Consider the following 26,382-nt stretch of genomic DNA (forward strand, 5'->3'; position numbering starts at 1 on the left):
GTTTAGGCCACCCCGCCTGTGGTATTTTGTTGTAGCAGCTCGAGCTGACTGAGGGACCCAAGGTGGAGGTTAATAACGAGAAGAGAAATGACAGGAAGGACAGCTCCAGGGTCTGCGGAGGGGCAGGGTCCCAAACTGCCCTCACCGCCGCCCGTCAGGCCGAGCGGTCAGGCAGACAGGTGTGGCCACAGGGTCTGGTCATGCTCCAGCCGCCCTGTCCCTTCCCCAGGGCCTGGCAGCTCTGCCCTCCTGGTGCCTCTGGACATGAGAACAGCACCCCAGGGGGTTATCAGGCCCAGCTCCTGGGCATCGCCTCTCCCAGAGGAGCCCAGAACTGTCCCCTCGGGGGAGATGGTTCTGGGCATTCTTCAACCCTGGAATTGTTCTGCCCTTATCAGCTTGTTTCAGCTGGTCTGCCCGACACTCGCTCCCAGGGCAGGGCCCTGTCCGGTGGTTTCCCTGGGCGGGAGAGGGCTGCCACTGTCCAGCACGGGTATCTCCCAGCCACAGAGAAAGGCAGGCTGCACCTGGGCACCTTCCTCCCCACAGGGGCGGGGGCTGTGGCCAGAGGCCCTTGCCCCGCCTCTTTTTCTCCAGGCCGGCAATTCTTCCTTCTTTCCTGTCCCCTACACCTGGAGTAGCCCAGAGCCCGAGGTACGCGGATCTGATGTGCACACATCCCTGCCCCGTGTGACCCCTTCTCCCGCCCCACCCCCGTCCCTCTCCACGAAAGCAGGACAGGGTAGGGGTTAAGAGCGCACACTCGGGAGCCCAACCACCTGGGTTCAAGCCCCGTCCCACCACGCGCTGGTCACGTGCCAGGCAAGGATCTTCACTCTATGCCTCAGTTTCTGCTTCCGTCAAAAGTGAGGAGGCGGGGGCTTCCCTGGTGGCGCAGTGGTTGAGAGTCCGCCTGCCGATGCAGGGGACACGGGTTCGTGCCCCGGTCCGGGAAGATCCCACATGCTGTGGAGCGGCTGGGCCCGTGAGCCATGGCCGCTGAGCCTGCGCGTCCGGAGCCTGTGCTCCGCAACAGGAGAGGCCACAACAGTGAGAGGCCCACGTACCGCAAAAAAAAAAAAAAAAAAAGTGAAGAGGCGGGTAATAACAGTAACTAAGGCACACCTTTAAGCACTCAGAGCAGTGAGCGCACATAGAAAGTGCTCAGGTAACGTTAACCACGATTATTTTCCAAGGGAGAGGGGAAGGGTTTCTCCATGCCAGCCCCGAGTCGGGTCCCCGCCGCATCTTCCCCATCACAGAGCCATGCGGAAACTCACCTCTTCCTCTGGGATGCTCACATCTGTACAGGCCTTGATGCAGGGGAGGGGGCACATGAGGCTCTTCCCAGGTTCCCCAGTGAGGCATGGCAGCACAGGGAAGGGTGGGGGAGATCAGCACCAGGGTGACTGTGGCCAAGCGAATTCCCAGACAAGGGGGTAAGCCAGAATCTTCCTGGGGAAGGAAGAGGAACCGGAGGCCTGGGTGGAGCCTGGCTCCAGGAAGTGTTTCCTCACCAACTCGGAGAAGCCTGGGGGAGAGACATGGAGCAGAGACGGGGAGAGGAGGGAGGGAAGGAGGGAAGGAGGGAGGGGCTCTCCTGGGGGCAGCCCAGTGACCCCAGACCTCTGTGTCAGCAGGGAAAGCCTGGGCAGCCTGAGCTTCCCTTCGGTGAGAGCTGCTTAAGGCCCTCTGGGCTCCGCGACCGGGGCGTGGTGGTAGGGACCACATGGGGTGGGCGGGGACCCGGGAGGGGATGCTGGGTACGCGCCCCTCCCTCTCAGTCTGGGCTTCCTCCGCAGTGAAACGAAGCTACCTCACTTCTGCGTCCTTCCCCATCCCACCCTGAGGGGTGTGGGTGAAGATGAAAGAATCTGATTAAGTGTCTGACTCTGGGTGAAGAAGGTGGGGAAACTCTCGTATTGAAATGTGCCGACCAGGGGGTGGTGCAGTGGTTAAGAATCCACCCAGCAGTGCAGGGGACACGGGTTCAAGCCCTGGTCCAGGAAGATCCCACATGCCGCGGAGTAACTAAGCCCCTGCGCCACAACTACTGTGCCTGTGCGCCACAACAACTGCGCCCACGTGCTACAACTACTGAGCCCGCGCGCCTAGAGCCCGTGCTCCACAAGAGAAGCCACCGCAATGAGAAACCTGTGCACCGCAACGAAGAGTAGCCCCCGCTCACCGCAACTAGAGAAAACCCGTGTGCAGCAACGAAGACCCGACACAACCAGAAACAATAAATAAATAAAATTTAAATTTAAAAAAAAGTACTGGCCAGAAGACCTAAATAGACATTTCTCCAAAGAAGACATACCTGGAAGAGGAGGAGGGGCCGCGCTCGCCAGCCCTGCCCCACCCCCTCCCCCGGGCCGGCAGGGGCGGGGGGCCTTCACAGGGGGCTCCAAGGAGCTCTGCAATCCCTCCTAGTGACAGTCGCGGGCCCGAGTCAGCTGAACACTGCCCCCCACCAGCTCTCCAGGTGGGGTCAGAGGGCAGAACCCGCCCCACCCTGAAACAGGAAGCTTCTAAATGCATTCTTTGGATTACTCATTATCATAATTCTGTTGCTGAAGGCAGAGAGGTAAGAGGAGAGCTTGGAATTCATCAACTGCGCCACCCAGGATCTCGGCCCTGCCTCTACCCGAGCCCCCTGCGGCCCCCGGTTCCTCCCCCGACCCACAAGGACGTGCCCGTCCTGGACCAGCCTCCTGCCTCTGAGCCACCTGTCGCCGCTGTGCCTAATGAGAGGCGCGTGCACATGCTGACCTGAGGCTGGGGACGGGTGTGTCGCGCTCCCCGTCCTGGAAAGACGGACTAACCCACCCTGAAACAACACCCTCCCCGGGCCTCCTAATCCTTCCGCCTGCTGCTGACCACGTGAATCCGGATCTGTCTGAGCCGGCAGTGAGCCCAGCAGTGGCCAAGCCCCTGGCCTACGGGTGGGCGGGGTGATGCCCGGCTGACTCCGCTCACCTCACCCGCCAGGAACCCGCCAGGAAGGACTCTCACACAAAGGTCAGGGCGACAGGACAGCACCCTGGGAAGGAGGCAGAGAGCCTTCGGCTCATCGTTAAGATCTGTTTCAAGGACCACCTGTGTGATGTATAGGCAGCCTCCACAGGAAGAACGAGCTTTGGGGGTGGGAGACCTGGGTCCTGCGTGAGCCTGGGGCCTCCTGGGGCCTCGGTCTCCCTGTGAGTCAGGGGAAAGAGAAATATCTACCTTAGAACAAAATGAACATTTTAAAAAATGTGTAAGTGTTGGGGGAAAATGTCGAAATACTCCAAAACTTCAGAGGGGCAGGTCTGTTCCATGGGAAGGTGGGCTGACAACCTTGCCAACACCCTGCTGTGAGCTGGAGACGCCACTGTCTGGGCCAAGGGCTCCGGAAAGGAGGGCAGGCGCTGCGTGTCCCGCTGCGCCTGTGTCAGGTCTGAGGCCAAGGGCACAGGTGGGTGTTTCCTCTCTCTTCTCACGGTGCAGTTTTCTACCAACCACCGATCAGAAACAGTTTATCCTCGTTACTGTTAAGCTTATAAGTAGCACTACTGAGGACTGTCCTGTCGGTCAGACACTGAGCTGCCAGCTTTACCCAGGATCGCATTTGGGTCTCCCACACCCTCTGGCGGGGGAGGTGCCCTCATGACGCTGGGCTGGGGAGACACAGGCACAGACTGGGGGGCAGGACTTTAGTTGGAGGGGGCTGTCGGTGGAGGGGGCTGCCCCACTCCCAGCACCAACCAACCACCTGCAGGCACAACTCCTGGCAGCCGCATCCCTCCCCCAGGCACACCTGCTTCTGGGAAGTCCCGGGAAGCACGCACAGCTGCAGCCAACGCGGGAGCACGTCTGGCCTCCCGCTCTTCCCTTAGCAGCCAGTTCAAAAACAGCCTCGGTAAATATTTTTCTACAGGGGCACGTTGTCACTCCCACACCACCCGCCCCCTCCCGAAGCCGTGAAAATCGCCAGATGTGTACGGGTTTCTCGGCTGCCCCTGGAAACCTCCGCCAGGGACCAGTCGCCAATCCCGGCCGAAAACAAACAAGGGCCAGGAGCCAGAGGGAAGTCCCGCACAGACGGTGAGATGGTGGCCGCCAGGGGAAAGCTCTGTGAAACGCGGCCTGCGATTTTCCCAGGCAATGACCGGTTTCCGCCTGCTGGAAGCTGAAGGTTAAGGCCCCAAGCTCAGCTTTCCAAATTTCCAAACATTTTTTTTTCTGTCCTGGAGAGAAGCCTCCCCTTCCAGGAATAACACCTGCATCCTCCTTTTGCTGCAGAATCATCCACCTTAGGAGACTAAATGTGTGTGCGCTCAGAGAGGGGACGGGTGGGAACTGAGGCTGTCAGTCGGCTCCCTGCACAGCAGGGAATCTGGATTTCTCTGGTGTTTGAGGACAGGGGAGCTCTGCTTGCCGGTGGGGACTGGGGGGTCTCGTCAGGCCAAACAATTGAGGGCTGGCTCCCTTGTCCCCCCACCAAGGCCTGCAGGGAAAGTTAAAAGCCATGTTCCTTTTAAACAAAGCTAAGTGGTCCTCATGTTTGGTACCTCAGAGCCAGTGGAGGAAGCTCAGTTTCCTACGGGCTCCGCCTAGGGAAGTGAATCAGGAATCCCAGGGCCAGGCCCGGCCAGAGCCAGGTGTCCAATGGCTGAAAAGTCAACCCCTAAAAGTAGTCGAGGAGGCTCCATGTCACCTGAAGTGGGCAACAGAAGGTGTGAAAACACACACACGCGCACACACACAGTGATTTCACACCTCATCAGAAGAAACTAGAAGCAAAATGAAATGTTTCCCTCTGAGGTTCTGCAGGTCAGGACAGGTTGTCAGTGTTGCTTGGATCACACAAGATCGATTCTGAAGTCAGACCGAGGGCTCCTTCTCCTGGTTGGAGAAGGGGAGGCACCACCTCTTGTCCTCGGCCTCACATGCTCCTGTCCCTACCTTTCCCCACTCTCTTCACTGCATCTCACTACCCTCCAAGTGGGTGCAGAAGCCCAGATATCTGGTCCAAGTGTATCTGGCCACCTCTATGCTCCGAGCACTAAGGTGGAAGTGCTCAAGTGGAAGACTAGACTCTGCGTAAACCACCACGATCCTCCTGCCTTGGATTTCCCATCTGCAAAGTGGGTGCAGTGCTCTGGACGTGGCACACCCAGGGCCACAGGATTTCAAAGATGCTGGTCCCTTACAGACTGGTCTTTGCTTTTATAGTGGTAGCATCGTGCCTAAAGATGCAGCCAGAAGAGGAGCTGATGCCCACCCCTTAGGCTGGGGAAGCAGGGGTCAGAGAGAGGCAGAGAGCTACTGAGCAGCCAGAACCGGATGCGGCTCAGTACACAGCCCTCCATGACTAGTCTGGGTATGTCCCCTGTTCTAGAAGCCACGCAGACATCACTTTCCTCTGCATCCCTGGGTCATAATGTCAGAACCAGAAGGACCCTAGACATCGCGGATCCCCTCCAACAAGGGAGAGATGGGCAAACAGATGGTCAGAGTCCCGGGCACCAGGTCACACCTCCTTTGGTATCTAGGACTCTGTGGTCCAACTGCCAGTGCGGCTCTCTATCCTGGGGTGGCGGGGGGGTGTGCCCACACGCTCCTGGCCGCAGCTCCTGCTTCCCCTCCTTGCCTTTAGATAGGGAGGGGGAGGCATCTGACCTGCGGTGAGATGAAGAGCAGAGAGGGGCTCACATTTTCCAGGAATTCAAGGTGTCACTGGCTGTCACAGCAGCCAGCTGGGATGAGAACAGCTTCCCCCACCCCCATCCATCCCTGCTGGCTCAAAGCATCACGCTGTCAAGTCTAGGCTCCCCCCAGTCTCCCCACTCCCCTAGGCCCTCCTGGATGGATCCACAAACTTGAATCCATTCCCATTAGGCCAGCAGTTCTGGGGCCGAGATCATCAGGCAAGTCAGGCCTTTCAGACCACTGAGAAATACTAAGTAGCAGCCCCTCACTCACAGATGAGAAAACTGAGGCCCACAGGGAGGATGGCTGGCCCCGAGTGCATGGAGCATCTTCCCTTGCAAACCTGTTTTCTTTTTCTCCCTGCTCTTTATTCAACACCGAACTCAGACCGAGCCTCCTGGGCATGTGCTCCACGCCTGCCGCCCCCCACCCCATACACATATACACACACACACAGACCCAAAGCTTAATTATCAGGAGACCCCAGGGCCAGTTACAGCTGGTGTGTAGAAACAATTGCCCAGAAGTGCCCAGGGAATTCAGAGATGCAAACCTGTGTGGTCAGGATCGGACTTCCAGATTCCCCCCAGGCTCGGGAGCAAAGCCAAAGTGTTTCTCCACCTACTTGCAACCTCCCAGGATGCCAAGGGGGGAACAAGAGCCTGCGGACCAGCTCCCACTTGCCTCTCCCCAGAGCCAGCTGTCCATGGCACAAGCTCTCTAGTGCCCTGGCCCACTGTAGCCACAGAGAAGTTGACACCAGGATGACCTGAGGGCGGGAAGCAACCTTGTGTGGTGTTCTGGGGGTCTTCTGGTAAAGCAGCATATTGGGGAGTGGGCTGACAGCACAAGGCAGCTGGCAGGCAGTGTCCCCTAGAGCTGGGGTGCAGGACTATGTCTGCCTAAGCAAGGGGACCCCGGCTCATGGACCTGCCTGGGAGAAGGTAGGTGCCTTACCTAGCAGTGGCAGCTTGGGAAGCACAGGCAAGCTGGTGACTCAGCAAACAAGATGCACCCCTTTCGCCACTTGGCTCCCTGAATCCCAGGAAAATGACAGCCTGAGGGTGGATGAGATCCATGTATCTCAGCGCACCCTGCCTATCTAGCGCTAAGGAGAAAGCCCCAAACACCACAGCATCTGGTGAGCCATTGCGGGGTGCTGGCTCTGGAATCCCCTCCTCTAAGGCCTGGGGCAGGATGACAGACTCAGACTGAATTTAAAACAGACATGCAATGCCGTCAGGATCAGGGGCTCAAAGCAGCAGGGGCGGAGGCACAACAGGAAAGAAGCCAGAAGCAACCGGCAAACCATGTTTACTCCCATCGGAGCCGAAAGATCAACTGTCAGAAACACACACATAGCCGCAGTTCTCCTCATGATGGCTCCAACTTCCATCGGAGAAGCCCTTTTATTGTTAAGCACCCAAGAGGGGCCACTAGCCTTGAATGTCACTCATTCCTGCCCACACTCAGGGACAAGCAGCTTTCCTAGTGGCAACAACCTTCCAGGCAGTTTCCTATAAAGCCCCTAAGGAAGGAGGGCCTGCTACGGCTACATCACCACGTCAAGAAGATCTCGCTTAGCAACGCTGCAGATGCATCCGGTTGTTTTTTCATCCTGGTCCAGGTCCTTCCATAGGACTGTCTGGGTTTTAGTTCTGAAAGTCACACATCCCTGAATACCTCTCAGTCCTGGGCAAACTGGGACAGTGGGTCATTATGTTTACATCAGCAGCTCCCCAACAGATACTTCCATCAAAAAGAGAAAAGGAAGAGGTTCCACAGTTAAAGTACATCTGGGGAACGCAGGGGTGGACAAAGGTAATGAGGGCCATCTCGGACCACTGAAAATCCTAACATGTGTTGACTTTCCAAGAAGGGGAAAAAAGTAGGTAGCATTTCCCAAACTTTTTGGATCACAGTTCCCTTTTATTCATAAAACAATTTTTTATTCATTTATCATACATTTACTGAGAGCAAAGCTATTAATATCTTGAGGACTACTCGTGTTCTCTTTGGACTGTTTGGGACACAGCTCATTTCACTGAGTTGTAAAAGAAAAAAAACCCATATGGTGCTAGCCCAGATTTACCATTTGGGTAAACTGAGGCACAGGGCAATGCCCCACTGGCGTTTATTGTGCAGAAAACCAAAGGCAGCTCTGTGAGGAGTTCCTATCTTCCTCCGACATCTCACTTCGTGAGGAAATATTCAGTTCCCTGGTTTACGTTAGACGCTGGATTGTAACCTCATGTGCCTCCTCTCCCCTCCTTCCTTCTCGGAGAAAGAAAATGTAGAGGTGGCTGTGCAAAGACCAGCAGCATGCTTCGCTGCCTGGCTTGGACGGTGTCACTGGGAATCTGCTGCAGAGTCAGGGTGAGGCTGGATGAGGAGAAAGGAAGCTATTTAGAGGGGGAGACTCAGACCCACATGCTGGACAGGGGTAGTGCAGCAGGGGTGGCCAGTGTAGCAGCGGCGGCCAGAGGAGCACTTATCCAGGTAGAAAAGAGCTGTGGACTATTCACAAAAACCAAGACATGGAAGCAACCTAAATTTCCATCAGCAGGCGAATGGATAAAGGAAATGTGGTATGTGTGTGTATGTGTGTGTGTATGTGCGTGTGTGTATATACACACACACACTGTATGTGCATATATATATATATATAAACACATACACACAATGGAATACTACTCAGCCACAAAAAAGAATGAAATAATGCCATTTGCAGCAACATGGATGGACCCAGAGATTATCATACTAGGCAAAGTAAGTCATAAAGAGAAAGACAAATACTATATGACACCACTTATATGTAGAATCTAAAAAAATAATACAAATCAACTTATTTACAAAACAGCCTCAAAGACATAGAAAACAAACTTATGGTTACCCAAGGGGAAGGAGGCGGAGAGGAAAGGATAAATTAGGAGTTTGGGATTAACAGGTACACACTACTATATATAAAATAGATAAACAACAAGGATTTACTATATACAGCACAGGGAACTATATTCAGTATTCTATAATAACCTATAATGGAAAAGACTCGGAAGCTGTACACCTGAAACTAACACAATATTGTAAATCAACTATAGTTAATTTTTTTTGTGTGGTAGGCGGGCCTCTCACTCTTGTGGCCTCTCCCGTTGCGCAGCACAGGCTCCGGACGCGCAGGCTCGGCGGCCATGGCTCAGGGGCCCAGCCGCTCCGCGGCACGTGGGATCTTCCCGAACCGGGGCACGAACCCGTGTCCCCTGCATCGGCAGGCGGACTCTCAACCACTGCGCCACCAGGGAAGCCCCTCTTCTCTCCTCTTTGACAGAACTTTTCTCTCAAAGGAATTCTTTTGTGGAGACCTACCTGCCATACAGAACAGGTAAAAGCAGAGCGGCACAAAGTGCAGGGGATGTGAATTGCCCCCCCACCCCACCCCCAAATTGGCCTACTCTTAGTTTTCCCCTCCAGGTGTGCAACCACCCCAAGCTCTCGGTGGCCCCTAAGACAGCTCACAGAACATCTCCACTGGGTTTAAAAGCCACTGGCCTCCAGCTGCTGCTCTCACAAGTGTCCATGGACCAAACTCCTAAGAACAGCATCTCCCTCTGCCCCGTACTTGCCCTGCTGAGGTGCTGAGGAGGATGGGGCAAAGAAATTCTTCTTTCCCAGAAACAAGTGGGGGACAGCAGGTTCCCCTATGCCTGCCCAGGCTGAGGCCCTGCTCATGGGAGGTCTCCTGGGCACCTGGCTCACTGGTGCAGCTCACGGCCGAGGGACCGGAAAGGGAGGGACCCCAGTTTCCCTGAGCATCACAAGGAGCTGCTCTATCAGCGCCAAAAGGCTGGAGCCACAAAAAACAAGGGCCAAGCTGGACCTGGCTGAGCCAGAAGGTGGCAGAGCCTCAGGCCACGGGGGACAACTCCTTGTTTCACTCGTGCAGATGCAAAGTCGATCTTACTGGCAAGGTGAGAACTGAGGACAGAGAAAACCAGGGACCAGGACTACGGCAGCATGTGCCAGGGACCTATTCCAATATCCATCCTTCACTTCTTCACAACCGAACCACTCTTTTTTGGTTAAGCATATGAGTGCCTGAAATAAAGATCACTCTTCCCTAAGGAAGTACTCTTCCCTGCTTCTCTTGCAGCTATGTGTGGCCACAGGACTAAGTTCCACTCAACAAAACGTAACTGGACAGGGTGTGTGTGGTTTCTGGCAGGTAACCTCAGAAGAGGAGCTGCAGCCTTCTTGTTCTTTTTGTCCTGACAGCTGGAGCCAGAGTAGCCACCTTGGACCACAAGGCAGCTCCCCTCATGCCTCTGTGTCCACTCCTCCACGCACAGGGCCAGCCCCCCTGCCACTTGCCTCTCTTCCAGAATCAGATTTGGAGGCTTGCAGTTGAAGAGCCCAGAACAAGCAGGCAAGGCTTCGGATTCCAAACCAGCTTGCTCGGCCACCTACTCGCTCATTCACACATTCAGCAAATATTTATGGACCCTCTACCGCGTGCCAGGTACTGTTCTAGGTGCTGCGGCTACAGTGCTGACCAACAGAAGTCCCTGCCCTCATGAAGCTTACAGTCCGCTCGGGAGCGAGACAAAGAAATGAGTGCCCATCAGGGGATACATGCTACGGAGAAACTGATTGGGGGAGACGGGTCCAGGGTGTGGAGGCCCAGAAAGCCTCTCTGAGAAGGTGGCATTCCAGCAGAGAGCCGCAGGAAATGAGGGGTGAGGCATGTGGACATCTGGGAGAGGAGCTGCTCTTTACCGTGGCCCTTGGCGCCCAGGCCTCCGTTTCCCCCTCTCTGGAATGGTCTGTGAGATAAAGGCTGTCCACAGGTAACCTCGTGCTACCCTGGCTGGAGACACCGGCCCCAATCAGCATGTTCAGAGCAGGTTAGCACAGGAGTCTGACCAGATGAGGGCAGAGGGACCCCTCGGACAGAGCTCGCGAATTTCTGCTACGAAGGGGGCGCGGCTTCAGCTCACACCTAGCTTACCCTTAGCTGAAGAATTAAAAAGTGTCCCTATTTCCTTACCTTCCCACTGTCCCTTCCACGCTGACCTGGGTCAGGGAGCTGAAAGGTTAGAGGTCAGACAACTGACGGCTCCTGGGTCAGCCCACGCTCCTCCAGGGGCCTGGCTCTGGGAGGGCTCCCTGCACCCCAACCCGGAACTGCATGGCAAGCCCCGCGCAGCCGTTCCTCCGCATTCTCTTCCCCCTGGGCTGAGGCCCACAGCCTTCCGGCCGTGACAATTGGCGGACGGGGTGCCACCCTGCGCCCTGGCCCTAGGGAAGTTGGAGGTGGCTGACCCGAGGGGGATAAGGCTACAAAGGAAGAGAGGGTGGTGGTGGTGCGCTCAGGGAGAGGGGCAGGGCCAGTGGGAGGATGGGTGGCTGGGTTGCCGAGCTAAGCTGGGGACCTGTGCTGGCCTCTGCTGGAGCGGTCCAGGGCGGGGCTCAGCGCCATATGACGGCATGCGGTGGGGACACGTGGGGAGGGGCCGCTCCTGAACCTGCAGATGATGCTGCCTTTGCACTGGTCCTCCAACAAGCGGTTCGCACCAGCCCTTTGTCCAGATCTGACTGCATGCTGTGGACACCAGAGGCTCACAGGCAATGGCAGACAAGACACACAGTCACGACGCACGGGGCCAGCGCTGTGACATGGTACTCGGGGAGCCTAACTCTTGAGAAACAAAGTGGCTCCAAGCCTCAATTTACCCTGACGGTGGAGGGGTGCAGAGAGAATCTGGGCACACTACAGAGTTGTCACCACCATGCAACCCTTTCTTAACAGGGTTGGAGTGAGTTTCTTCGATGCCCAGGGAAGAATGAGCCTTGAGGCTGAGTCCAGTTACTAGTACTATGGCTGCGGACACGTGCACACACATCCCCGGGAAGCCGCCAACGGGAGTCCCCGAGAACCTGAGCAAGTGAACCCCCTGGTCTGCATCCCCTCATCTGAAAAACGGGGGGAAGGGGCGTATTAGATGATTTCCAGAACACTCCCAGCTCTAAAATTCTGTGTTCTCTGATTTTCCGGGTAATTTAGAAGTGGTGTGGAAATTGCCCTTTGTCAACTGAATTCTGTTTTGAACAGCCAGCGGGCTGCCTACTTAAAGGAATCTTACGGTCAACACTGTCACAAATATAAAGAGGCTCCTTGTAGTGGATCTTCTGCATAGATTTTCTCGAAGGCCTGCCTTATAGAGAATACCTACAGTCGTGAGGCTAGTATGGCCCGAAGAGTCACAGTCCCAGATCTGCCACCTGATCTGATCTTCTAACAGTCCCACAAAGTGGACAGGACACAAGACAAGGAGAGACCCGCACAACTGCACCGGTGTTCCTGGGAATGGGACAAAACAGGACACACACACACACCCAGCTGAGCTCCCTGCCCTGCATCCTACCCCATGGGCACAAATAGGAAGTGAGCCCAGAGCTGAGGACGGAGCTCCCGGCCTCTCGGTCTGATGAAGCCTCCAGGCAGGCTCGGGCTGCTGGGCAGGGGGTGGGCAGAGGGCGGTCACTCCCATTCTCCAGTGATGTGGGAGGATGTCCGTTCCGGCTTGAGCTCGAGCTTGCACTCAGCAGACCTGCACAGGGCCCCCGGGGTGTGAAGAAGCCGGGGTAGGGTCATCTAAATCCCGACGCTCCTCCCAACAAGTGCGGAGAGCTGTCCGAAGGGTTCCTCCCACTTCCCTTAGGAGCAGAGGGCGACGAGATGAGCTGTCCTCACAGCAGCCGTCAGCCTGGTCCAGATTCCCAAGCCCAGAAGCCCCGACCCTCTGCAGTGCTCCTACCGGCTCTTGGCTGCTGCAGAAAGAGCCCAGTGTCCAGCATCACTGCCAGGGTGTGAGCTGGCCTCGTGGCCCACTTCCGGAGAGCCTGAAGCCAGGGACTAGGGCCAGTTCCTCCCAGAACCGCGGTCCAGATAACATCTCCTGAGCAACTGCTCAGTGCCCAGTGCTGTGCTGGCCCTGCCCTGAGGGGCCTACCACTCAGCACTCGGGGAGACACCCACACAGACTGTGGAACATAACTGGGTTCCATCTAGGAAACCTGGCAAGGCTTCTCAGCCGAGAAGATACCTGAGGACAGATAGAGTTAACTCTCCAGCTCCCCACCCCCACCGGCCCAGGGGAATTCAAACCAGGTGGAGTCCCCTTCCTCTCTCAGCTTCCAAAGGGCAGAGATATCCAAACCGCACTCAGCAGAGGCCCCTCCTCTCACTTTAAACCTAGATTCCTGAGGGGAAAGCAGATGCGGGGGCTGCCTCTCCCCTTACCTCTGCGCCCTGCCTTCTCTAGGTCCAGGGAGACCACAGAGGACCCTCCCGGGCTCACCAAGCTCCCCTCCTCTGCCCCTCCCTGGGTGGCCACACCCTGCAGCTCTGGGCCAAGCTGCCACCTGGTGTCTCTGGAGTCTTCACTCATCCTTCCCAGCCCCTCCTCTCCTCCTCTTCTCAGCCGGCTTAAACCTGTCTGCTCCTGGTACCGCCCCACTATGTCTCGCTCACTCCTGCCTCAAAGCCATGCCCAAGCAGCACCACACTAGGAACACCCACGGTCCCCTAACCCCATCCCATGGAATGTCCTTTCCGGGCTCTGAAAGTTCACCTCTTCCCCAAAGCCCCCCTGCAGCTCACTGACCCCCATCTGAAGAGCCCCCCATCATGCCCCCAGCTTATGACCTGTGTCTTCACTACACCCTGGAATTCATTCCGCCTCGGCCACCCTAGGAAGGGTCTCCTACTCCACACTGGCCCTTTTATTTTAAAATCCCTGTATAACCCCACCTCACCTCGCCCAGATCGCCCCTTCCCAAATCTTACCTTCTCACACATGCCTCCCTTTCCCCCACTGTGTGGCACTTAAGCTTCAGTTTTTATTACTACCTAGCAATTAACTGACACCCACAAACATGAGCAGAATCCTGATGCTGGGGGCACCTTAAACCGATCAAGTGCTCAACACATATGGCTTACTAATCAAAATAGCTAGGATTTTCTGAGCTCTGACTACGAGTTGTGCACAATGGCAAACTCATTAATATGTTATCTCTCATTTTCAGAGCAACCTGCAAGGTGGAGATTTGTTGTCATTTTTTTACAGACTCAGAGAGGTTCACTGTCCGGTCTACAGTCGTGCAGGTCTGTCTGATCCAAAGTTTGAGTGTTTTCCACCACCTCAAGCTAGCTGCCTTTCCCTTGCCTAGGATTCATCCATCAAATGACTCGATCAGACCCATAGAAGACAGAGTGCTCAGTCAGCCTGTCCTTTCGAGCAAAAGCCCAGAAATGTTATAACAGTGAAACTAGAGGTCCCTCTGCCCTTTCTATCTTACAGATGAGGAAACAGGTTCAGAGGTGCGACTTGCCATATGGTTTGATCAAATGTATATCAAACCAAAAAGCACTGAAAGGGCGTCTAATGAGCTGTTGGCCCTGGTTTGAATGCTGCTGATGCTGTAGGCTGTGTGATCCACCTATACGAGAAGGTAAGCTCCCAGGGCCCCGTCGGGGATAATTCCTTTGCTCCACTATAAACCTTGCTTAGAACTAAATCACAGGATTTCAGCAGTTTGGGGGTTCGTCATCCCAGATGACTGCAACCTACAGAAGGGCAGAGATGGAGCAGTCCTTACTGAGTCCCTAGAGGAGACTGTGAAATCTACCACAGCCACTAAACACCGAGCCTGCGCCTTTCAGCCTTTTCTGGCCGCAATATATGCAAATAACAATAACAGTAATACTCCCTTGCCGGTTTACACTCTTCAAAGCACTTCCCTTTATCACCGCATATTGTAATAGCATTTTAGAAACTGGGCACCTGGGATCAGGTGACTTGCTGGTGGGTGCAGAAGCTGGGTTATGGTTCCTTTTTTCTTTACTGTATTTGTTTATTACATACCAAGCTCCTACCATGCGCCATGCCCCATGCTAGTCTTGAGGAGGGATTTTGGAAGAGACGGGGTTTGGGGGCAGTACGCAGATGCCAGGGAAGACAGTCCCAGCCTTGAAGCCAGCAGGGAGATGGGCTTGGAGCTTTTCCGGTGGGTGGCTCCGGAGTCTCTCCTCTTAGGACAGAACAGCAGGACTCCTGTCCCACAACCTCCACCCTCTCCTCCAAGCTCAGCCTCTTGAAGCTCAGAAGCACTGGGAACTGTAGCACATCCCTCCTGACACAGCCCATCTCCCTTCTGGATGGTGCTCAGAGCCCAGATTGAAGTCTGCCCTCCAGGGAGCAGGGCTGAGGAGAGCGGCCACAATGCAGCATCTTCTCAACCCTGCAGGTTGTGCAAATCCGCGGTGGCTGCCATCCTCAGAGCTGTCCCGACCGTTCCTCACACTGCGACCCCTCCTCCAGGGGTGCACACCCTTCACCCACTGGCTGTGCCCATCCCTTTCAGACCAGGCTGTGAAGTAACAGGGCCGCCACCGGAGGATGCCCAAACCTACTCACTTTCTGAGCACCAGCCCCTTCCCATCAGCAAAGTTCCCTGTGACGCAGAGAAGAGACTGTACTGCCATCCCACCCCATCCTTCCCCTAAGACTTTAGTCCCAAACAGCAGCAGCTACCAGCAGCAGGGTCCCTTCCCTGTCTGGGCTGTCACCACAGTCCTCCTGACCCTAGAGTGGAAACATCACTCTTTCTCCCTGCAGACACCTGCTCAGGTGGGCAAGAAAGAAATGCATCTCTCTCCTGGGGCTGAGACTCCAGCTGTTCCTAGGCGCTTTGGGACGCTACCTGTCCCCCCCAGATTTTCACCTTTATAAGAAATAGGGGAGATGTTTCTAAGGCACAGCCCAAGCCTGTTTCATGAGAGAAGTTCTTGCTTCTACAAAGAGGCTGGAAGGGAATCTCACCTTCCTGGCCAGGCACTGAGAAGGGAGCTGTTCCTTTGGTGACATGGAGGTAGGGACCCCACTCAGGTGAGTCTGGGATTGTGGATGACCTACTCCCTCCCCCTCTCCACCTGCTCCAGCACAGGCTCGGGTGAGCTAAGCCGGCACACAATGCTTGGAAAAACCTCTCTGCGAACGCGAAACACATAGCCACGAGGGCTGTTACTGGAGGCTTGTCACCTGCTTCGGGGACAAACACTGAGAAAAAGAGCGATCAGACCCTGGGGGTCCAAAGGAAGCGTGGAGCCTCGCGGTGCCCTAAGTCCCCGCTCTAGGACTGCAAACCCAATCAGCGCCCGCGCGCCCCTGTTTGCCCCAACACAATCCACGGCCACTCCACCCCAGTGGAGCCCCGGACGACCCACGCTCGGAGCCCAGCACCCGCGGCGTTCTCGGGGTGGGAAGGGGCTTGGATGGTGCAAGGTCAGGGCTCCGCGTGTGGCCCCAGCTAGTGGCGCGCGCAGGGGCTGCTCCCGGTCCCGCCACGAGGAGCGGCGGGTTTCCCAGCGGCGGGTCCGGCCGGGGGCGCATGGGCACGACGCGGGTCCCGGCGGAGCCCGAGCCACCACTCACCATGCTGGGAGAGCGACAGCGGCAGCAGCAGCAGAAACGCCGAGAGCACCAGCGCGAAGCGCATCGTGTCCTGGCCTCAGACCCGGAGCAGGTGGCTGCGGGCTTGGCGGAGGGTCCGGGCGGCCGGGCGGCAGGAGCGTGGGCGCCTCTCAGGGAGGCCTGGCGGTGGCTCGGACGGCCGGGCGCTGACCCAAGACTCCCGAGTCGCGCTCCGCAGGCCCCTCCTCGCGGCCGCTGCGGCAGAGCCGGGCCGAGGCGCGGAGCCAGGCGGCAGAGGAGCGGCGGGTGGCTGCGTCGCGGGCGGTGTCTGCGCGGCTGCGGCCCTGCCGGCGGCTGCTGCGACTCCGGTCCCGTCCGCGCCGGCCCCCGCCCCCTCCCCTCCCCTCCCCCAGGACCGCGCGGGCGGGGTGGCGGGGCCGGGCGGGGCGGTGCTGGGCGGAGAACAATGAGCAGAGGAGGAAACTCCGCCCTGGCGCGCGGCGGGCGGGGGAGCGCGGCGGGCGGCGGGCTCCAGGCTCCCGGCGGGCAGCCCCCGCGCGGGCGGGGGTGTGAGCGTGAGCGCCGGGAGGAGGGGTAGCCGGGGGGGCTCTCGGCGCCGGATTGCCCCCTGCCCGCGGGGCCGCCCCCCGGGAGCGCAGGTGTCGCCCGCGGTTCTTCTGAGGGGCTCTGGCGGGACCCCCCTCACTGCCGGGGTCCTCTTCGCCCAGATCCGGAGCTAGGAGGCCCCCAGCGCTGTGTGTTCGCTAAGGAGCATTCCAGACCTCCCGGCTGCGTTTTGCTGCTAAGCCTGAGAAGCACGTCTCCCACTTGCCAGGTGCAACTCACCTGCGGGCGGGCCTCCTGAGCAGGTCTGCGCCGTAGGGTCTGCACCCGGCAATGTGGACTAATTAGTGGCTTAACGTCTCTGAACCGACCTCACCTGTGAATAGAGGTGGTGGTTTAAAAAAAAAGAAATTTTTGAGGGATTAATATGTGCCACTTTGAGTTCTAAGTGCTTTGCATATATTAATTCATTTACTCTCCGCAACAGCCATGTTTTCGGCTTCATTTTGCAGGCAGGGAACTGACTGAAAAAGAGGTTTAAGAAACTTGCTCGAGATCACATAACTGGTAACAGTCAGGCTTGCTTCTGAAAGTATCAATAATTTGGAGACATACTTGGCGCAGTGCCTGGCGTGTAGTAATTGCTCAGTAAGTGTTAGCTGTTGTTCTGACGCTCGCTCTACCAAGAACAGCAATAGGATTTAGGGCTTCGGGACCAAAACTGACTTGAGCTCAAAACCCAGCTGTGCTCATCTGTTAGTTGTAAAACGCTGGGCAAGTGACTCCACATACCTCAGCTCTTTCCGTCTGTAAAATAGGGATAACAACACCTACCCCAGAGGGTTGCTATGAGAGTTAACTAAGATAAAATACAGGACGAGCGCTTAGCCCAGGACCAGGAATATAGAAAGTGTCCGGGAATGAAGCGGCCCGCGCTCCCAGTACTGGAAGGAGAAATTTGCCGACCTGAGATGGGGGTGGGAATTGAATTCCGTAAACCGAGGAAACCCGGTGAAAGAACAAAGAAGTACCCCTCTGTTTTTCGTTTTGTTTTGTTTTTCAAAAGCTGCTGGAAGGATGCAGAGCCTGGAACCCCCTGCGGAGGAGGCGCATGGGTGGCGCCGGGGAAAGGGAAGCAGACCCAGAGGGGGGAGGGGGGATTAACTCTTGTTGAGGGGGCGCCAGGATTTGGCACTCACGTGACTCCTGCGTTGATAATTTGGAGTCTTTCTGCCAGATGGGTCGGGGGGTGGGGGGAAAGAAGGGGTGTCCCCAGGACCCAGACCCTTGTCAGAGACCGTGGACTCCTTGAGCCCCTTAAGTGGGCTACACGCTGGCGCTGCCGGAAAGGCACAGCATCTTTGGAGCAGCGAAAGAAGCGCTGGTGCCCTGGCTGGGGTTCCGCGGCAGCAGGCTCAGGCTTGGGAATGGCTGACTTGCCTGTTTTCATCAGGAAGTTTCTGCAGGATCATTCTGGCCCCGTTCTCCGTGCCGCGTATGGGAAAGACAGCGTGTTCCCTATAAATACTGTGGGATGTGTGTGTGTGTGACTATCTTCGATGTTTTTTGGTACTGTTCTAAATATCCGTGCCAACAAGAGGGCTTGTTTCTCTTTCTGAAACCAAGCAATACGCTTAAAAAATTGGGATTTAAAGTTTTTTGTATTGTGTGCTCTCTGATTTAAAGTGCTTTGCACTCAATCAACTGCTCCAAAAATCTAGAAATGATCATGTTAACTTTGCAAGGGGAGAGTGTATACTTCAAATTCACATGATTTGGGGTTGGTCCCATTACCAGATTGTGCAAAATTAAAATGAGAGCAGACATCCAAGCATAGGAAAGGGGCAGCTCTTTGTAACTGAAGACTTAGCAGAATCAGAGATGAGCTGGACCCTCCCCAGTAGCCAGCAGCACCCCATCATCCTCCCACCTGATGCAGATGGAGCTTTCAGGAATTAGGCTGGCCAGGCTTAGAGATCACCTGTGGTCAGTGAGCAGAACTGCCCGAGGTACCTGGCCTGCGCCCTGGACCCCCTTTAACATAGCACTCCCACTAGCTAGTTCACTGGCCCAGAACACCTGAGTTTATAGTCAAAACTCAAAGCACTTTGTAGATGCTAATCCATAATCCTTCTGAGATTTATTACATTTTGTTTATATGTATGCATGCATTAGCTCCCCTAGGGGACTTTCAACTTTTTTTTTGCTTTAGACAATTATATTTATTAACATATTATTTTGAAATAATTTTAGATTTACAGAGAGTTGCAAGAAGACTACGAGAGTTCCTGTATACCCTTTACATGGCTTCCTTTAAGGTTAGCATCTGAAGAAAACATGACACAATGACCAAAATTTAAAAAATTAACATCAATTCAATACTATTTACTCATTTAAGACCTCAATCAAATTTTGTAACCTTTTTTTCTCACGTACTTGCCCAGGAAGTCATCCAGGATCCCACATTGCACCTAGTTTTCCTGTCCACTTTCTTCTACAGTTGATGACAGTTCCTCAGTCTCTGTCTTGTATGACATTGACAGATGCTTTCAACTTCTTAATGTGGGGTCTCTCTTATTCACCTACTTCCTCAGACCACCCGGAACAGCACATCACATCATATAGTTAGAGATACAGATGTAGATACTGAATGCAAACATGAATGCCAACTGGTAGGTATTACACAGGAATCTATGGCACAGGTTTAAAAAACATGGTTTTAGGCAGATTCTCGACCACTGCGCCACCAGAGAAGCCCCACATTCATTTTTATTTGTCAAAATTTTAATCCACTTGTTATATTGCAGAATAAACATCTTATTGAAGAAAAAATAAATAAATAATAAAAAACCGTGGTTTTTCCCCTGGTCGCTGTCAGTCAAAGCGAGCAGTCATGATACTGGGCCTCACCTGCAATCTGGTGATGTTGCTGACTCATCCTTAAATGCAGGTTGGATAAAGTTCTCCTGATCCGCATCCTTAGTAACTTTAATCTCCAACCACAACGTCTACATCTAGGGGCGGGACAGAGCCTCCAGGCACCACATCCCCCAATAAAAAATAAAAGCCCACGTATCCATGCTGGGGCCACATCACTGTTCACAAGGTGCCAAGGATGCTCTTACTTTGGTTTTCTGATCTCTGATCTCTGAGTTCCTTGGGGGCCCAGGATGGCATTTCTTTCATCTTGGAATCTCAGTGCCCACTACAGTGGTGCCCGCCCCCAAGACGGTGCTCAATACCCAAAGGCTGAATAGACAAAGAAGTGGTTGAATTTTATCTCCAAGGCTGGGCTTTATCTCTGACTGCCAAGTTTTGTGATATTCTATGAATATCAGCTGAGGTTCAAATTGGGCACCTCTCCCCAAAGTCATACACTTACCTATTGTTACTCAACAGCATCTACTCTGACAGCATAGAATGCCAGGCCCTGTACACAGTGCTGAGAATGCAAACGCGGATGATACAGCTTCCACCCTCTCAGGGGAGAAGCGACACCTGTACACAAACATAACTGAGGTGCAGTAGTGTCCATAACAAGTGTCATGAGCAGGCACGTGGGAGGCAGAGAGCAGGACAGACTCAGCTTCACCGGGGGAGGTCAGGGATGGCTCCTGAGGAGGAAACAGGGTCTTGGAGAAGGAGTAGGACTTCACCGGGGGAAGAACAAAAGCAACAACACTTTGGGCAGGTGGAGCAACATGTGAAAGTGAAGAGGGGACCTGAGAACTGTAGGCAGGTGTTTTGCCCTGAGTGCAGGGTTTGCAGGCAGGGATGGAAGATGAGGCTGGAGAGGTGGGTGGGGTGAGATCCTTAGACAATGGAGAATCCTCAAAGGGTCATAAGCTGGAGGAGACAAGACCAGCTTTCCAGTGAGCAAGATCATTCTAGCTGTAGTTTACTGAAGGCTCGGCGGGCAGATGCGAGACTGGAGGTGAGCACAGTGCTTTGGGAGGCTAAGGCACCTGTCCCCGAAGGGCCTGAGCTCAGACAATGGCGGTGGGAAAAAAAGGAGGGGCTGTAAGCAGCTCCTTTGCCTCTTTTTTGTTTGTTCATCCCTATTTTCGTTAGACCCTAATCATAAAGGTGAGATCGTTAGGCAACATTTAACTAAGTTCCTGATTTCTGCTTTTCTAAACATACACAATGCCTTACCTAACCTGTTGATTCCTTTCCTGGATTAGAAGGAATAAGAATGAAGAATTAAGTAGTTAAAGGATGACTGACTCTCTACCCCCAGCTTCCCCTTAGTAAATTTGCAGGTGGACCACGAGGGCAAGAGAACATCCAATTGCAGACGGATCACGTGAGCAAGACAGAGTCCCAAGGAAGATGGGGAGAAGTCAGCAGGCCTGCACGCAATGGAAAGATGACGGAGAATCTGAACTCCTGCCTTAATGATTAACTGAGATTGTTTCCCCTTTAAAAATTGTGACGGCTGAACAGAATCTTTGGAGTTGGTCTCTGGATACAAGTCCACTTTCTCCCCAGATTGCCAGCTTTTCTGAATAAAGTGTCTTTCTTCTCTGCGAAGCTTGCCCCTCGACTTATTGGCTGTTGTGCGTTCGGTTACAGGGCCTGATACAAGAGGTATTTGGTGGTCAGAATTGATAGGACTTAGTGACACACTGGATGTGGACGTGGTGTGTCATGTGGCGTGTGTGGTGTGTTGAGGGCATGGAGCCATGGAAGGAGTCTAGGAGTCTAGGCTTCCCACTTGGGTTACTGCGTGGATTATCTGAGTGCCAAGGTTGAATGTCACTAAATGAGATGGAGAACATATAGAAGCAAGTTTGGAAGTAGAAAATGATGAATCCCACTTTGAACGTGTTGACTCTGAAGACCCACAGGGCACTCCGGGGCTAGGTCTAGAAGTTATATCTGTGACACTGAAGCTCAGATCTGAGGTCAGGACTGGAAATAGAGATTGGTGAGCCATCCAAGTGCAGGCAGGGGTTGTAGCCATGGCAGAGGATGATTAGCCTGGGATGCTGGGCAGTGACAAGAAGCTGGAGGCAGAGCCTTTCAACATTCACGGAACGGGCTGAGGAAGTGGAAACAGGGAATGAGGAGCTGCTCATTCCAAGAGAGAAGCTGCTCATAACCAAGAGAGAAGGGTGCCATGGAAACAGAGGGAGGAAGATGTTTTAGTAAGAAGAAGGTAGTCTAGTGTCACCTGCTGCAAAAACTGAAATCTACTGATTGAATCTGGCAATGAGAGGGTCACTGGGAATTTCACCCAGAGTGATTTTAATGACGTGCAATAACTTGGGGGAGTCTTTGGAGGTGAGGAAAGTGAGGCATTGAGTGTGGGTGTGAAAGGAAGGAGGGAGCACATAAGGTCGAGGGAAAGGTTTGTGTGTATTGGTTCATTGTAAAACTGGAGAGATGCCCATGAGTGTGAGCCGAGAGAAGAAGCCAGTCGAAAGGGAGAAGTTACAGGAGACGGGATGTGAAGCAGAGACGGAAGGACTGATCTCAGGCAAAGGAACTTCGTTGCTGAAGCTGGGGGATTGGGACAGTCTCTGTCACAGCAGATGAGGAATGGCCTTGGAGTGAGTCAGCTGGAATTTGAATCTTTGTTCTGTGATTTAATAGCTGTGTGACCTTGGGCTTTTACTTAACCTCTCTGAGTCGGAGCTGCCGCCTCTATAAAACAAATATTAGCATGAATCTTGCAGAATCACCGTGAGAATGTGAGGGAGTGCATAATGCCTCATTGACACTCAATAAAGGGAGGGTCATGGCCTCGTGTCCACGAAGGAACTGCTCCACTGCCCGCCTCTCCTGTGAGGAGGAAGGGCAACAGGGCAATTACTCTGTGCTCTGTCGTGTTGCTGCTCCTCAGCAGACATTTCCCCTTTCAGAAGCCCTCATTCTGGAGCAGAAAAGCAGGTCGTGCCCCAGAACGGCAGGTTTTCCCACCATGGCTGCCTTCACGCAGGCCAGGGCTGGGGGTTACAAAATCAGGGTGTCTCTCCTCATCAAATGCAATGGAGATGCTTGTACGAGGGCCCTCAAGACAGGGCTTAGCACCTAACCATGATCTTCGTGATTCCCAAACACTTCAGATTCAGAGACAGCCTGGGGCTCAGTGGATGGTCCAGATCATGGGCCCAACACCCTCATCACATGGGAAGAAAACTGAGGCCTGGAGTGTTGAGCTCACGTGTTCCCACCCACACAGCTGGTAAACAGCATTGGTTCCAGATCCTGTCTAGAACTCCAGCCACTGTTCTAACATCGCCCATGGCCTGGGCATGAAGTATCCACACTCACGCAGCTGGGTCAAAAAGCCACAGGTCCCATGGCAGGAACAAAAGGTGATGTGCCGTGGAGACGGGGCTGGGGGAGGGAGATAAGAATCAATTCCTAATTAAGTTGAAATAAAAAAAATCTGGGGCATGGGGTTTGGCTCAGTCTTCCTGATCCGTGTGCCCAATCTGCTTTCCAGTCTCATCTCCCACTTACCCCCTGACCATCCTTCCCCCTCCTGCTAATTCCTCTGCTCGGTGCAATAAAACAGCACGCAGTTAACTTCTACCTGGAGGCTGACCAGGACCAGAATGTGTGCTTGAGTCGTATTGCATGGAGCTTTGACTGTATTCTGGGCATGTGCTAACGCTACTTTCCTCACATGATTTAATCCATACAATGCGGAGAGGTAAATATATTACCATTAATCCATTTTGCAGATGAGGAAATAAACACCTTATTTCCCTGCATCCTCCTGAAGGTAGATATCACTTTTTTCGTGTCCCTCCTCTCAGGATGTTGACCTGTGTGTGTCTAATTTCCCCCGTAAGCCCCAAGCTCCTTGAGGAAGGAGCTGTGTCTGGTTCTGCTCTGTACCCTTGGCGGTCCCTGGTTCAGCCTCTTATCTCCTCCCTCCTCTCCTGCCTTCCCTCCACCTGCCACCGGAGTGTTATCCTTGGAATCAGTTGTGATATATCCTGTCCCTCACCTGTTCAAGCTCTTGTCTGCTTTCTTGTTGCCCAAATTCCTAAACCCAGCATTCAAGTCTTCCAAATTCTGGCCCCAACTAACCTTTCCATCTTCTCCCACTGAGAGGGAGAAGGCTCTTTAGATTCAACTGTGACACTCACTGTCATGCTCAAGTCTTTGCCTTTGCTTCTCCTTGTGCCTGGAATTAACCTACTTTCCACCTGTCAGTGTTTGAAGGCTCAGATTTGGTGCAGGCTATTCAGATCTGTTCCCCACCTCTCAGGTCATAATCACGTCCTCCTCTTTGTTCCCTTGGCCTAGAGTTAGTACCTTAATTCACTGTCTAATTTCACATGTTTTTTGTTAGTTATATACACATACACCATGAGTTCTTTCTTTGAGGACAAGAACCTCACTTTGTGTGTCAATTCTATACTCAGCATGGCTGAAGTTGGCTTTTGATAATAAAAACAATGTGAGTAATATCTAGAGTTTGTTGATCCTTACCACATGTGCTAGCACTGAGCTAGGGGTTTTACATGCACAGCCTCATTTAGTCTTTTCAGCAACCTCGTGAGGTGCCGTTATGTATCCCATTTTATTGATAAGGAAACTGAGGCGTTCGTGGAAATTAAGTAACTGGCCTAAAATCACACAGATATTAAGTAGTGGAGTCAGCATTCAAATCCAGCAGCCTGACTCCTAAAACCATCACACTATTCAGAGAGTGAATAAATACGTGAATGAATAGTGATATTTATTGCACTATAATTTTGCCTGCTGTGTCTCATAAACATTGTTAGGATGAAATATCTGTCCTAGGAGCAATCTAAAACATACAGTGCAGATGTAGCAGGCGACTAGTGTTTTTTCTCATTCAGGAAATGATTGGTTCACCACGCGACCCCTCCTGCACTTGTCAAAACCCACACTCCCTGTATCCCCAGAAAGCCTGCCCAATTCAAATAAAAATTGGCATGGATTTAGCCTTACAGTTTTCAGTTACTGAAACCTCATTATACAATACACATGAGCCCTAGACCACGCCCTGCATTTAAGTTAAACACGTGCAAGAACTTTTCATTTAATCACCAGATTCTTCACGTCTCTGGGCTGCTGCTTGCTCCATCTGCAAAAGTCAGAATTGCTGTACCACCCACAGTGTTTTTATACCACTGCTCCCCAACTCTCTCTTTCTCATTCTGAAGGATCTTCTAAACTGCTTTAACTGGTTGGTATTTGTTAAAGGTTTTTTTTTTTTTTTGCGGTACGCGGGCCTCTCACTGTTGTGGCCTCTCCCGTTGCGGAGCACAGGCTCCGGACGCGCAGGCTCAGCGGCCATGGCTCACGGGCCCAGCCGCTCCATGGCATGGGGGATCTTCCCGGACTAGGGCACGAACCCGTGTCCCCTTGCATCGGCAGGCGGACTCTCAACCACTGCGCCACCAGGGAAGCCCTGTTAAAGGTTTTTATTCACTCTTCCTGGCAGCTTGATTCATAAAACCTAGGTTTATCCAACCCCATTATTACTTCTGCTCTTGGGGGACACACCCCATTTACAGGGACTTAGGTCTAGGGAAAAGGTATCTAGCCCAGGTGTCCTTCTTCCTTGCTAAAGAGGTGACTAAAACTACAGGGACAGGGTTGCAGACCTGCAAAGATAAACAAGCTGGCCAGATACGGACGAACGGCGGGGCTGGGATGTAGCTCTGGAGGTTCCCATGACCTCATCAACCTCTGAAGCATTGTTCTTCCCCTGTTACCAGAGCATTCTGATAACACTTACACACTCAGAGTGCACAGCCGGGGTTGTAGGGTCTGACCCGTGCAGCAGGGAGACAGCGCAAATCCCTCTGCTCAAATTGGAAAGAATCCTGACAATCATTTATTCGGAGGCTTGAATAAAATCCCAGGTTCAGAGAATCCTAGAGTTTAAAGAGTTCTCTCCTGAGTCCTCTTCCTTCATAGCAGTGGTGCTTCGTGCATTTCTAGATTTGTGTCTCTGTGTGCAGCTCTGGGCTCCCCAGCTGCACTCTCTGTGATCACTCTTACATCCCAGTGCCTAGCACGGTGCCTGGCCACAGTAGGTACTCGATAAAGACTGGTTGGATAAATGAATCAAATTCCAGAGATAATTTTAAAACAAAAATTGTATTTCTATTCTTTGTTTTATCATCAACTAGCTCATGATATCAGGAAGCTCTCTGATCAGGAAGTGTTAGTTTCCTTATCTGCAAAATGGGAGGAAAATATCAGCCTTAAGTCCTTTTCAGAGTTGCTTCAAAACTCTGGAGGCAGGGCCTCCCTGGTGGCGCAGTGGTTGAGAGTCCGCCTGCCGATGCAGGGGATACGGGTTCGTGCCCCGGTCTGGGAGGATCCCACATGCCGCGGAGCGGCTGGGCCTGTGAGCCATGGCCGCTGAGCCTGCGCGTCCGGAGCCTGTGCTCCGCAACGGGAGAGGCCACAACAGTGAGAGGCCCGCATACCGCAAAAAAGAAAAAAAAAAAAAAAAAAAAAAAAAAACTCTGGAGGCAAAAGTTGTTGCAGTTTGAAAAACACAAACCTTTGTAGCTATTTCTCATTAAAATACAAACCTCTTTGTAGCTATTTCTCATTATTATTATTTAATCAGTCTCTCCTGGACTTTGCACAGGTTGATGTGGCAAATCGTTTTAACTCCAGGAATGAACACTCCATGTTATATCATGGA

General features: G+C 53.5%; 1 protein-coding gene across 4 annotated transcripts in view; it reads right to left on the bottom strand.

Annotated features, from left to right (window-relative positions):
• Nucleotides 1-16,502, bottom strand: part of PODXL (podocalyxin like) — a 41,211-nt gene extending 24,709 nt beyond the window's left edge. For 2 of the 4 annotated variants that reach the window (XM_082632897.1, XM_082632895.1), the window contains exon 1: nt 16,185-16,502. In XM_082632897.1, coding sequence (XP_082489023.1) covers nt 16,185-16,248 — 64 coding nt within the window. In that variant the 5' untranslated portion in view covers nt 16,249-16,502. Of the gene's footprint in view, nt 1-1,280; nt 1,546-16,184 lie in introns of those variants that run through there. The other 2 variants (XM_082632896.1, XM_082632894.1) reach the window with 1 other exon arrangement.
• Nucleotides 16,503-26,382: the final 9,880 nt, after the last annotated feature.

Source organism: Mesoplodon mirus, assembly GCF_964341445.2.
Source record: "Mesoplodon mirus genome assembly, chromosome: 9".
Lineage (NCBI taxonomy): Eukaryota > Metazoa > Chordata > Mammalia > Artiodactyla > Ziphiidae > Mesoplodon > Mesoplodon mirus.